Source organism: Lampetra fluviatilis, chromosome 3, assembly GCF_964198595.1.
Source record: "Lampetra fluviatilis chromosome 3, kcLamFluv1.1, whole genome shotgun sequence".
NCBI classification, from domain to species: domain Eukaryota; kingdom Metazoa; phylum Chordata; class Hyperoartia; order Petromyzontiformes; family Petromyzontidae; genus Lampetra; species Lampetra fluviatilis.
In genome coordinates, this window is record NC_136277.1 from 31150643 (window position 1) to 31163722 (window position 13080).

Here is a 13080-nt window from a genome sequence, read left to right on the forward strand (position 1 = left end):
ATAGATATTGTAAGTGAAATGATGACTGCGATGATGATGATGATGAAAATGATGACGATCAATAAAAACAAAAAATGAAAATGATGAATACAATGTCGATCTAAGGGGCCCTTTTTGCCAATCTCAAGATAATGGAAACTATATATAGTCTTTGCCCTTGCAGGCAAGGATACAAGAGGTGTTAGAATATCCAATCACCAAATAGACACCCATTATCACACGACATCGAGTCTGCATTAACCACACCATGCTCGTGGTAAAACGTGGAAACAAACATGCTTTGATAATAACGAAACGGAGTGGCCTCCATCAGAGACAGCGGCCCTCTGTATGGTCTTGTCTCACGGGTGTAACGGCCAAAAGAACGCCAAAAGTCGATCGGCGCCGACACGGATACGAACAACAAAGCGTTCGAATCGCTCGTGCCGGAGCATTTAAACCGACGTGGAAATCCACGCGAACGACGACGCGATAACCAACGAGGACGCCGGACAAGTTCCGACCACCACGACATCCGCTCGCGATCCCGACGACGCGCGACCCACCCACGACGACGCACGCTCACCGTGATCCCGCCGATCAATGCATTCACTCGACGAGATTCACCTGTGCGCGAGTGGCTCCACACGATGGAGGCGGCGCGCGCCAGGTCCCGCGCCGTGAGCGCGCGCGCGCGGTGCAGGTAGCGGAGCGCGAGCAGCACGAGACGCGGAGCCAGGAGGACCCCCGTTCCTCCGCCGCCGCCGCCGCCGCGACCCCTCGGGGCGAGCCCGAGCCACGCGAGCCGCGCGAGTCGCGCCGCCGCGGCCGCGCCGATCACGCGGCCCCCGGCCCTGGCGCCGAACGCGTGGCCCCTCGGGAGCACGCGCAGCGACTCGCGCTCCCCGAGGGCTCGCGACAGCACGAGGCGAGCGAGGCGCACGAGGCGCGCGCGCTTCTCGCCCAGAGCCGCGCCGAGTTCTCCTCCCTCCCCTTCTACTCCTCCTCCTCCTCCTCCTTCTACTCCTCTTCCTCGTCCTCCTCCTACTCCTCCTTCTCCTCCTCCTCGTCCTCCCGAACCGGGTCCTCTTCCTCCAGCTCCATCCGCTCCTCCCGTTCCCCTCCCTGCTCCGCGCTGCCTCCCTTCTTCCCCTGCTCCGACAGCTACCCGGGCTTCACCGACCACTCCTACTCGTCGATAGTCTCCTCCACCTCGCCTTCCTTGTCCCCCATCTCTTCCTGCTCGATCGTCTTCTCGTTCTTCACCAAGCACCTCTCCCCCCGCTCGATGGCCTCCTCGCCCTCCTCTGTCTCGTCTTTCTCCTTCGCCATGAGTTTCTCGAATTTCGCCATCCACCCCTCCTCGATGCCCTGCGCCCGCTGGGCCCCCTCTTCCTCCTTGGTAGCCTCCTGCTGCCCCACCTCCTCCTACGCCTCGTCTTCCGTCGTCTCTATCACCCACTCTGCCGCCATCAACCACGCCGCCTCCTCCTGCTGCCCGTCCTCCTTCCGCTTGTCCTCCCCCCTTCTTCGTCTGGATCACTCGTGCCTCCACCTTAGCGCCGTCTCGTATTCCGTCTCCTCCAACATTGCCCACTCTTCCCCCGACAGCCACGACGCCTCCTCCTACCCTCTTTGCGGCGATCACCCTCGACTCCACCATTCCGCCGCCCACTCTCACTCCGCCGCTCACTCTCCCTGCGATGATCACTCGCCCTCCCACATTTCCACCGCCTCCTCCTAATCCTCCACCTACGTTTCCGATTCCTCGTCCTCCATCAGCAACTCCTCCGCCATTCGTTTCTCTTCCTCTAGCAGAGATCACGCTTCCTCCTCGTCTTGCACCGCCCACGCCTCCACCCACACCTCCTCTGCCTTCTCGTCCATCACTCGTGGCTCGACCACCCGCCGAGATGACTCGTGCAGCCACTCCAAGTTTGCCGTCTGCGTGGCTTCGTCCTCCGCCAGAAACTCCTCCTCCTGTAGGGACCGCTGAGCCTGCTCGTAATCTTTCCTCGTTGCGTTCTTCTCGACCTCCGTAAGCCACTCTGCGTCCCAACTCTCCTCCTCCTCCTGCTCCTCTCACGACCACGACCACCGCGCGTTCTCCTCCCCCTCCACGAACCACATCTCCCACTCGTCCTCTTGAGTTTAGACCTACTCGTCCACTACTCACTCTTCCTGCCAATCGTATTCTGTATCCTCCTAATGCACCATCGACGTGTCCCCATCCTGCTCCTCCTACCACTCCTCCTCCTCCACTTCTCAGCAACCTTCCGTCTCCACCGCCGCCGGTTCCACCTCTTCCGCCGGCGAATTCCACCCGCGCCGTTCGCCTCCCCGTCCACGCGGCGACGGGAGCCGACCTCTCGACCCTGGCGGCGAGCACCGTGGAGGAATTTCTCCACCAAAAGTCTCGGGAGGCGTCGCCTTCGTCCCCTGCCCCGCGTCGTGACCTCGCGCGGCCTTCGCCAAGAAGCCGCGGCCGCTGCGCGTGTCCCCGGGTCGAGACGCCTCCGTCGGAGGCGTCGTGGGCTGCGGGGTTGGAGAGGAGTTGCACGGGAAGGAGTTGGGCGGGAAGGGCGGGTGCCGAGAGGATGGGTAAGACGGAGAGCGGTTCACTCAGACTTGAACCGGGAGGTGGGTGGAGGAAAAGGAGGGTGGATGGATGCGATGGAGAGCTGGTGCGGCGATGTAGGAAGGAGTTACTCGCCACTCGATCGTCAACAAAAGTGGCTTCAAGGAAGAGTTGACATCTGACAGCGAACTTCATGCTCACAATGTGGCCACGAGTTAATTGATGAAGAGGCCGGAGTCGGGCAGCAGAAGATCGACATAGCGGGAGAGGAGGAGTTGGGCGGTGATGGTTTTTTGGAACTTCCTTCATGCGGAGGTGGAGGGGGAAGGGCATCGTGAACGACGCACGACGCCTCGTTAAGAAGGAAACGCGTGGCTCTCTGGAGGCAACGGCGATGATAGAAGACAGAGAACGAAGATGGAAAAATAAACGGAGGGAGGCGGGCGGGCGGGCGGGCGGGCGCCGATCTTCTGTGGCTGCTGGAGGAGCCGGGGTTCATGCCGTAGTTCATGCCGGGGTTCATGCCGGGTTCATGCTGGGTTCATGCCGGAGTTCATGCCGGGGTTCATGCCGTGGTTCATGCCGGGCTCATGCTGGGTTCATGCCGGGGTTCATGCCGGGGTTCATGCCGGGGTTCATGCCGGGCTCATGCTGCGTCGCCTCCCCCGGGGGTCGCCGACTCCTCCACGCGCGATCCCCGCCAGCGCTCGGCGCGGAGACGACACCGCACAGCGCTGAGCTGCTTTCGCGTCTCGAACCTTGCCTCCCCCACCCACTCCTCCGACTGCGTTACCATTTGATGTCACGAATCGATGTGGGTCAACGTTACAATTAGTCCCCAGAACTATGAAATCTCACCCAGGGTGTGTCGGAAATTGGGGTATTATTTGACCATACTTCACCACGCTGGTCAGTGCGCGTTAGTTTAAAATATCGCTCGCCACTGAATTCAGGCCGTCGGGATTAATAACGGAGCGCACTCACCACTGCACCACCGCAGCACCGCCAAGGCAATCGATATCAACCGATGCATCGTTGACACCCAGCGATTCAAAAATGCGCAGCGCCTGGAAAGAAGCACGCTTCGGCACGCAAATGCGGCGGACGCAGCCCGGCGTTCCCCTTCGTGCCGTGAGTCCTCGCACGCCTGCGCGGGGACTTGTGTTCACGCGAGGCCGCGGTTGATCGAGACATGCGTTTCATTCCGAGGGCGTTTCATTCCGAGGGCGTTTCATTCCGCGAGGGGTCGTGCAGCCGCCACGGGCGGTCCATGCGAGGGTGAGGGCAGAGTGCTCCCCGAGAAAGATGTCACGGACTCACACCAGCTCCCACGCTCGCGCAGTGGCACCAACACAACACAAGATTACTTTTTTTTACCCCCCCCCCCCACAAACACTCACCCCTACCCCCGCCCGCATGCCAACAGGACCATTACAATAACCATTGCCTCCCTCGTACCCCCAAACACTCACCCCCCAAACACTCACCCCCCAAACACTCACCCCCCAAACACTCACCCCCACTCACCCACCCACCCATCCCTGGCTCGCCCCCCCCCCTCCCCGCCTCCATCCCACTACCCCGACCTGCCTCGCTCGCTCAACGTGGGCACCGTGACCTGTGCCCGTGGACTTTTTTCGTTTTGTTTTTTTAGTTTCGCCAAAAAAGGGCAGTTTAACACGCAGGCTTTCGCCACCAATATCATCCATAATAGAGGAGGGGGGGGGGGGGTTGGGGGGGATGGGTAGATCACAGCTGCAACAGTCGCGACATTGAATTATCGTCGTTTCTACTAGGCAGGGCCTCGCCGACTCTCACGACTCTTTCGTTTCTAGCGCGAGGGACGCGCGTCCAGATGTTTGGCTCACGTCCCCTTAACGACGTCGTTGAGTCCTTTTTGAAAACATTTATTTCATCGGATTCTTTCGCGAGGAGGAAGGAAGAAAACGATCGGAAACCCCAGGGAGAAAGTCCAGAGCCACCCTACATACGTGGCTCTGTGCGGGGGGGGGGGTAGTGACATCTCAACAGCAGCGTGACCTGGCCACGTCTTGCAACGCGTGACCACATTCCTACATCGCCTCGCAAGCCCTCGTTGGCAGTAACGTAACGAGCGTGGGGGTGGACAGGGAGGTGCCTTGCCCCCCGCCCCCCTCCCCTTGGTGGCCAAAGCTACGAGTTGGGGGGAGGGTCCCCTTGACCATGAGATTTGTTTGCAACAATATTGGGGTCCCACCTGAGCGACTACCGCACCCCCTGAGCTGATAATGTGGCTACCACGCCACTGCCGAGGTGGCGGCGGTCCCCGTGTCTAATTACGAAGCGGCGATTGACTGAGCACGTGAGTCGTTGAGAAAGTGAGCGACGTGGCCGTGCAGGAGCCACTTGGGGACACGCTGAGCTCTCGTTTTTATTTTTTTGCCAGAGCCGGGGCTCCCCCGTCTGGTCGGATGAGCGGATGGCGAGATCGTGAGAGAGCTCCCGTTGACCGCTGGGTCAGAACAATGTTGAGTCGCGTGTGTGTGTGTCGGTGCGTGCGCGCACCTGGGCCTGTGGGGAGCGGTGGCGGAGCGGTTAGCGCAGCGCTGCTGCGCCTACAAACTCGGCCACACGAGTTCGAATCCCGCTGACGGTGACGATTATCTGAAACGCTCGTGTGCCTCCCCCTAGGTCGACTCGGCCTCAAATGAGTACCTGGTGCGGTGTGTAAACATCGTTATTGGGGGAGACAAAGGCGGTCGGGCGTGGTTGCTGGCCACCACACCCCCTCGTGTGCCGTGTGCGGTCTTCATAGGTGCTACTCGCTAACAGAACTTGCCCCAACAGTCCGTTAAGGCTATACGGGGGATCTTTGTATTTGCACCGGGCTCACGCGCGGTCGTGGGGAGCGGTAGTGTCGTGGTTAGCGCACCGTCCATGGCGTGTGTGTTGAACGTCTGACTTGCTCTCACGAGCGCAGGGCGTTCGTAGAACATCTACACAGAGCCCCTTCAGAGCTATGAAGGGGGCTATGAGTAGTGGGCTATGTGTATGGGGCTGTGTGTGGGGGCTGTGTGTGGGGGCTGTGTGTGGGGGCTGTGTGTGGGGCTGTGTGTGGGGGCTGTGTGTGGGGCTGTGAGTGGGGGCTATGTGTGGGGGCTATGAGTAGGGGGTATGAGTAGGGGCTATGAGTAGGGGCTATGTGTATGGAGCTATGAGTAGGGGCTATGAGTAGGGGCTATGTGTATGGGGCTATGAGTATGGGCTATGAGTAGGGGCTATGTGTGGGGGCTATGAGTAGGGGCTATGTGTGGGGGCTATGAGTAGGTGCTATGAGTATGGGCTATGAGTAGGGGCTATGTGTATGGGGCTATGAGTAGGGGCTATGAGTATGGGGCTATGAGTAGGGGCTATGAAATATGGGCTATTAGTAGGGGCTATGAGTAGGGGCTATGAGTAAGGACTATGTATAGGGGCTATGTGTGGGGGCTATGAGTATGGGCTATGAGTATGGGCTATAAGTATGGGCTATGTGTATGGGCTATGAGTAGGGGCTATGTGTAGGGGCTATGAGTATGGGCTATGTGTATGGGCTATGAGTATGGGCTATGTGTATGGGCTATGAGTATGGGCTATGTGTATGGGCTATGAGTATGGGCTATGAGTATGGGCTATGAGTAGGAGCTATGAGTAGGGGCTATGAGTAGGGGCTATGAGTAGGGGCTATGAGTAGGGGCTATGAGTAGGGGCTATGAGTAGGGGCTATGAGTGGGGGCTATTAGTAGGGGCTATGAGTATGGGCTATGAGTAGGGGCTATGAGTAGGGGCTATGAGTATGGGCTATGAGTATGGGCTATGAGTATGGGCTATGAGTATGGGCTATGAGTATGGGCTATGAGTATGGGCTATGAGTAGGGGCTATGAGTAGGGGCTATGAGTGGGGGCTATGAGTGGGGGCTATGAGTGGGGGCTATGAGTAGGGGCTATGAGTATGGGCTATGAGTATGGGCTATGAGTATGGGCTATGAGTATGGGCTATGAGTATGGGCTATGAGTATGGGCTATGAGTATGGGCTATGAGTAGGGGCTATGAGTAGGGGCTATGAGTATGGGCTATGTGTGGGAATCCAGATGGCGGGCGCGTCTGTCAACGTCGCTTCTCTGCCCTCCGACGACCTCGCCGCACGAGTTCGCCTTCAATCGTCGAGTGAAGAAGCTCACCGCGTCACGCCGAGCCGAGTCGCGTGGTGTCAAACGTCGCGACGGGGTCAAGGGGTCAACGGGGTCAACGGGGTCAAGGGGTCAACGGGGTCAATGGGGTCAACGCCGCGCATTACATTCAGCGTCGAATCACCTTCGGGTCAACTCCGGTCGCGTCGCTCGTTGAGTTGAGCGCAATTTAAATATATAAAGAGATTGTATATATACAACAACAACAGCAACAAAAACACATCGAGTGGCGTCGAGGTCACGCGGAGCGCCACCCGGGCCGCGCGGGTGCCGCTCACCGTCGGCAGGGAAGAGGCGGGGAGCGCCGTCGGTCGGCGCGGCGCCGCCGTCTCCGCCGCCGTGCGTCGAGACGACCGCGGCGACGATCACGACGATGACGACGACGACGACGACGACCAGGGCGACGGAGGCGGCGAGGAGGAGGAGGACTTGGGGGGTGGTGGCGGTGGCGAGGAAGCGTCCGCACGGCGTCTCGCGCACCCAGCAGGCGCGGGTCGCGCGCTTCTCGTCGCGACCCGGAGGGCGCGCGCGCTCCGTCCCCATCCCGAGGAGGAGCTCGGTAAGGTCCTTCCTTGCCTGGTGAAGTCACGACGCCGTTGAGTCAGTTCCACTCTGAGCGCTGCGCTACGAACCCCGGGCGACGTGACGGCAAACGCAATGCCTGTTGGTGGACACGTGGGGTGCGAGGCTGCTTTGTGTGTGTGGATGAGTACGTGTGTGTGTGTGTGCTCGACAACAACACCTGCCCCAACAGTCTGTTAGGGCTATACGGGGGATCTTTGTATTTGTGTTGGGTCTGTGCGTGTGCAGGTGGGAGCTTGGGCGTGGTCTTAGCCACCCATCCCCGTCGTGTGCTGTGCTGGCCTTCATAGGTGCACGCGAACAGCACTTGCCCCAACAGTCTGTTAAGGCTATACGGGGGGTCTTTGCATTTGTATTTAAATGGATATGTGTCTACGTTAGTATGTGTGGGTAGCGGTAATGTAGTAGTTGGCGCGCTGCGCTTAGAACTTGGCGACCCAGGTTAGCTTCCCGCACACGGCCAACACCAGTGACGATTATCTGAAATGGTACTGGGCATCCCCTAGGTCGACTCAGCCTCAAATTAGTATAACGTCGTTATTGGGGGAGAGAAAGGCGACCGGGCGCGGTGCTGGCCACCCATCCCCTCATGTACCGTTCTGGCCTTCATAGGTGCTCGCTCACAGCACTTGCCCCACAAGTCTGTTCAGGCTATACTGGGGGATCTTTGTCTTTATTTGGTGGCGGTGGGTGGGTGAGCTCATTGATGGCTAAAGAGAGCTGACTGTGGGTTGGGGGAGGGGTGTAACGGGGGTGCGACGGGGGGGCGGCATGGGAGAGGTGGATGGAGAGGGGTGAGGGTGGACGCGGAGAGAAACGGGTGATTGGGGTGGATGTGTCGGCAGAAGACATATATATATTATTGATGATGTAATGATAATAACAATCACGAAGACAGTGGCTCTTAGCCTGGGGGTGCCCTCTGCACCCCCTGGAGGTGCGAGATGCCCTTTCTGGGGGTGCGAGACGTGGGCAGATTTTTTGAGAAGGTAAATCGTCGAAACACAAATTAAGCAACGGGCAACGTCGGCTTTTTAAGTATTTACGAACGTTCTATTTTTTTTTGTAAACGATTGAACACCAGGGCTTGAGCACCAAGTAGCGGCACATTCTGCAGCCAAATGGGGTAATTTGATTTGTGCACGAAACGAATCGCAAATCGCGGCGATTATTCCGATGATCGTGCGTAACGTGTGGCAGGCGCTGTCAACGCGCCATCACTCGCATCTCACTCAGGTGCGCACGCACGGCACCGCACGTAGACACACGGCACCGCACGTAGACACACGCAGCATCGCACGTAGACACACGGCACCGCACGTAGACACACGGCAACGCACGTAGACACACGGCACCACACGTACAGACACACACATCATCGCACGCAGACACACGCAGCATCGCACGTACACACACACACAACATCGCACGTAGACACACGGCATCGCACGTAGATACACGGCACCACACGTACAGACACACACAGCATCACACGTAGACACACGGCATCGCACGTAGACACACAGCATCACACGCAGACACACGCAGCATCACACGTAGACACACGCAGCATCGCACGTACAGACACACAGCATCGCACGTAGACACACGGCATCGCATGTAGACACACAGCATCACACGCAGACACACAGCATCGCACGTAGACACACGGCATCGCACGTACAGACACACACAGCATCGCACGTAGACACACGGCACCGCACGTACAGACACACACAGCATCGCACGTGTGATACTGTGTACATACGGACACATACCCAAAAACAAAGAGAGACAAACCACCACGAGCTTCCCCCCACATCGCCCACATCTCCCCACATGCCGCACACACAAACCCTCAACTCCTCTCCACCTTCACTCGAACAAACTCTCCGTCCGCTCTCAGCTCACCCCCCAACTCACACGGCACCAAACCAAACTCACCCGCACCACCACAAACCCACCAACACCACCCCAACTCACCAGCACCACCCCCAACCCACCACCCCAACTCACCAACACCACCACCAACTCACCAGCACCACCCCCAACTCACCACCAGCAGCACCGCCAACTCACCAGCACCACCCCCAACCCACCACCAGCAGCACCCCCAACTCACCAACACCACCCCCAACCCACCACCAGCAGCACCCCAACTCACCAGCACCACCCACAACTCACCAGCACCACCCACAACTCACCAGCACCACCCGCAACTCACCAGCACCACCCCCAACTCACCAGCACCACCCCCAAACCACCAACACCACCACCAACTCACCAGCACCACCCACAACTCACCAACACCACCCACGACTCACTAACACCACCCCCAACCCACCAACACCACCCCCAACTCACCAACACCACCACCAACTCACCAGCACCACCAACTCACCAACACCACCCCCAACTCACCAACACCACCACCAACTCACCAGCACCACCAACTCACCAACACCACCCCCAACTCACCAACACCACCACCAACTCACCAGCACCACCCACAACTCACCAACACCACCCACGACTCACTAACACCACCCCCAACCCACCAACACCACCCCCAACTCACCAGCACCACCCCCAACCCACCAACACCACCACCAACTCACCAGCACCACCCACAACTCACCAACACCACCCATGACTCACTAACACCACCCCCAACCCACCAACACCACCCCCAACTCACCAACACCACCACCAACTCACCAGCACCACCAACTCACCAACACCACCCCCAACTCACCAACACCACCACCAACTCACCAGCACCACCAACTCACCAACACCACCCCCAACTCACCAACACCACCACCAACTCACCAGCACCACCCACAACTCACCAACACCACCCACGACTCACTAACACCACCCCCAACCCACCAACACCACCCCCAACTCACCAACACCACCCCCAACTCACCAACACCACCACCAACTCACCAACACCACCCCCAACCCACCACCCCAACTCACCAACACCACCACCAACTCACCAGCACCACCAACAACTCACCAACACCACCCACGACTCACTAACACCACCCCCAACCCACCAACACCACCCCCAACTCACCAACACCACCCCCAACTCACCAACACCACCACCAACTCACCAACACCACCACCAACTCACCAGCACCACCCACAACTCACCAGCACCACCCGCAACTCACCAACACCACCCACGACTCACTAACACCACCCCCAACCCACCAACACCACCCCCAACTCACCAGCACCACCCCCAACTCACCAGCACCACCCCCAACCCACCACCAGCACCACCCACAACTCACCAACACCACCCACAAATCACCAACACCACCCACAACCCACCAACACCACCTCCAACTCACCAACACCACCCCCAATTCAACCGCACTCCCCCACCCTCGACCCGCCCTCCCACCCGCCCCGCCACCCCCCACGGCTTCCAATTCCCAATCCCCAAGTCACTGAATTGGTTCCAGATCCGCAGCTGTAAGCGCAGCGGGGGCTGCGGAGATCCCAGGCCAGGATTGCGCAATCACCCACACACCACGCTAACGCGGCCGATGCGAACGGGCTCGCTGTGAACGCAACTCGTTCAGTCGTTCATTCGCGTCGTTCCTCCCGGTTTCATTCCAACGGAGTGCGTTGTCAATGCCCGTTCCCAGTTGCACCGTCGGTGCCTCGTCAGGATAGACGCGAGTCTAGCCGGAACCCTCGCATCGCCAGCCAGAGAACGGTCCGCGGAATGAGACATTACAGAACCGACCGCAAATAAATCTTACTCTTGGGTTTTTTCGGTAAAGTCACGTCGGTAAAAATAAAAAATAAATAGTAAAAATAATAACCCCCTCTCCCCCTTAACTTGTATTTTTTCTTGGATTTTCTGTTTGCACTTAGTCACATATTCACTTTAAGATGTTTTTTGTTTGTTGCGGTTGCACCCGATTCAAGAGCCGAATGGCTCACAGGGCTATACCTAATAAATGAACTTGAACTTGAACTAAGAGCTTGTCTCTTGGATGTTTCCTCACTTGATACAGTAAATCTAGCTGTGACGGTCCCACCTGATGACGGAGACTTGTGTTGCCTCCCAAACGTCGTGATTTATTATTTTATTTCTATTATTATTTTTATTACTTATTTTCACCTACGTGACTTTACCGAAAAAACCTTAGAGTATGAATCCTTGCAGTCACGAAAGCTTCAAATCTAGAATGCAAATAAATGCTCCAATAATTTCGATTTAAAGCTTTCGTGACTGCAGGGATTCATCTTCTTGGTTCTTTCGGTAAAGTCACGTAGAATGGAAATAATAAAATAATAAAACATAATAAAATAATTCTCACGACGTTTCGGCCACAACGCAAGCAGCCGTCCTCAGGTGGAGAACAGGTCTGTCGAGAGTCTGAATGACACACCCCAGGCTTGGAGCGACTATTTAAGCTGGGATGGAGGGTGGAAGAGCGCCTTCCCCCCTCCATCTGAGGACGGCTGCTTGCGTTGTGGCCGAAACGTCGTGAGAATTATTTTATTATGTTTCATTTTTATTATTTTATTATTTCCATTCTACGTGACTTTACCGAAAGCTCCAAGAATTGTTTTCGCATTTGGCCACAAGCTGACCGCGGTGCGGTTTGATGAAATAGAGGGGCGCAGACGCAGTTCAACGAGTGTTTGGCGCTGCACAAACGAGCGCTGCAGAGGCAACTTCTAAAGAGCTCCCGCTATGCGGATGGTGGTCACCCATTCACCCCCAAGTGCGCACGCTAAAGCCCGCCTGGCTTCCGCGAAGCCGGAGACGAGGAGAGCGATTCGGGGCGATGCGCTCATTGGCGGCCGCTTGCATCTCCCACTCGTCGTCTCCGTCTCCCGTGGGGCTCGCGAGGGATTGCCTGCCGAGCGGGATGCACATCTTGCCAGGGGTCTGGTTTGCTCCCCGGGAGCCAGTGGCGGTGATGGAGGTGCTGCTGGCGGTGACGGTAGTTGCGGTGGTAATTATGGTGGTGGTGGTGCCGGTCTAAGTGGTAATCGTGGTGGTGGTGGTGGTGGTCTAAGTGGTAATCGTGGTGGTGGTGGTGGTGGTGCTGGTCTAAGTGGTAATCGTGGTGGTGGTGGTGCCGGTCTAAGTGGTAATCGTGGTGGTGGTGCCGGTCTAAGTGGTAATCGTGGTGGTGGTGGTGGTGGTGCTGGTCTAAGTGGTAATCGTGGTGGTGGTGGTGCCGGTCTAAGTGGTAATCGTGGTGGTGGTGCCGGTCTAAGTGGTAATCGTGGTGGTGGTGGTGGTGGTGGTGCCGGTCTAAGTGGTAATCGTGGTTGTGGTTCCGGTCTAAGTGGTAATTGTGATGGTGGTGGTGGTATTGTTGGTGGTTGGCGGTCAGGGACCGCACCCAGATGCAAGTTTCGGACTCGGAACATCCGAAATCTGAGTTGTTGACGGCCAATCTCAAAAGTAGTTTATGACACACAGCGGCTGTCTCGACATTGCGGCTGTTTGGGGGGTCCGGGGGTGGGGTCGGAGGAGACCCGGGGGGGGGGGAAGGTTCGGGAGGGGGGTCCGGGGGGGGGGGGTGTCGGGGGGGGGGGTGAGTCAACCGCCCCCTTTAGGCCCCCACTCTTGCGTGCGCCTCTGCTGCTGCTAGCCGCGGTGTCATCTTAGCAGCACCCTGATCCCTTGGCCAGCTGCTGCTAAATTTAACACGCGGGGGGCCCCATGCCTGAGATGGTGAGAA

At 57.8% G+C, this 13080-nt stretch overlaps 1 protein-coding gene across 2 annotated transcripts in view; it reads right to left on the reverse strand.

Annotated features, from left to right (window-relative positions):
• CEMIP2 (cell migration inducing hyaluronidase 2) overlaps positions 1-13080 on the reverse strand; it is a 57181-nt gene that overhangs the window by 36075 nt on the left and 8026 nt on the right. Inside the window, exon 2 of one of the 2 annotated variants that reach the window (XM_078854856.1) lies at positions 7045-7342. In XM_078854856.1, coding sequence (XP_078710982.1) covers positions 7045-7309 — 265 coding nt within the window. In that variant the 5' untranslated portion in view covers positions 7310-7342. Of the gene's footprint in view, positions 1-606; positions 1675-7044; positions 7343-13080 lie in introns of those variants that run through there. The other variant, XM_078854855.1, reaches the window with a different exon arrangement.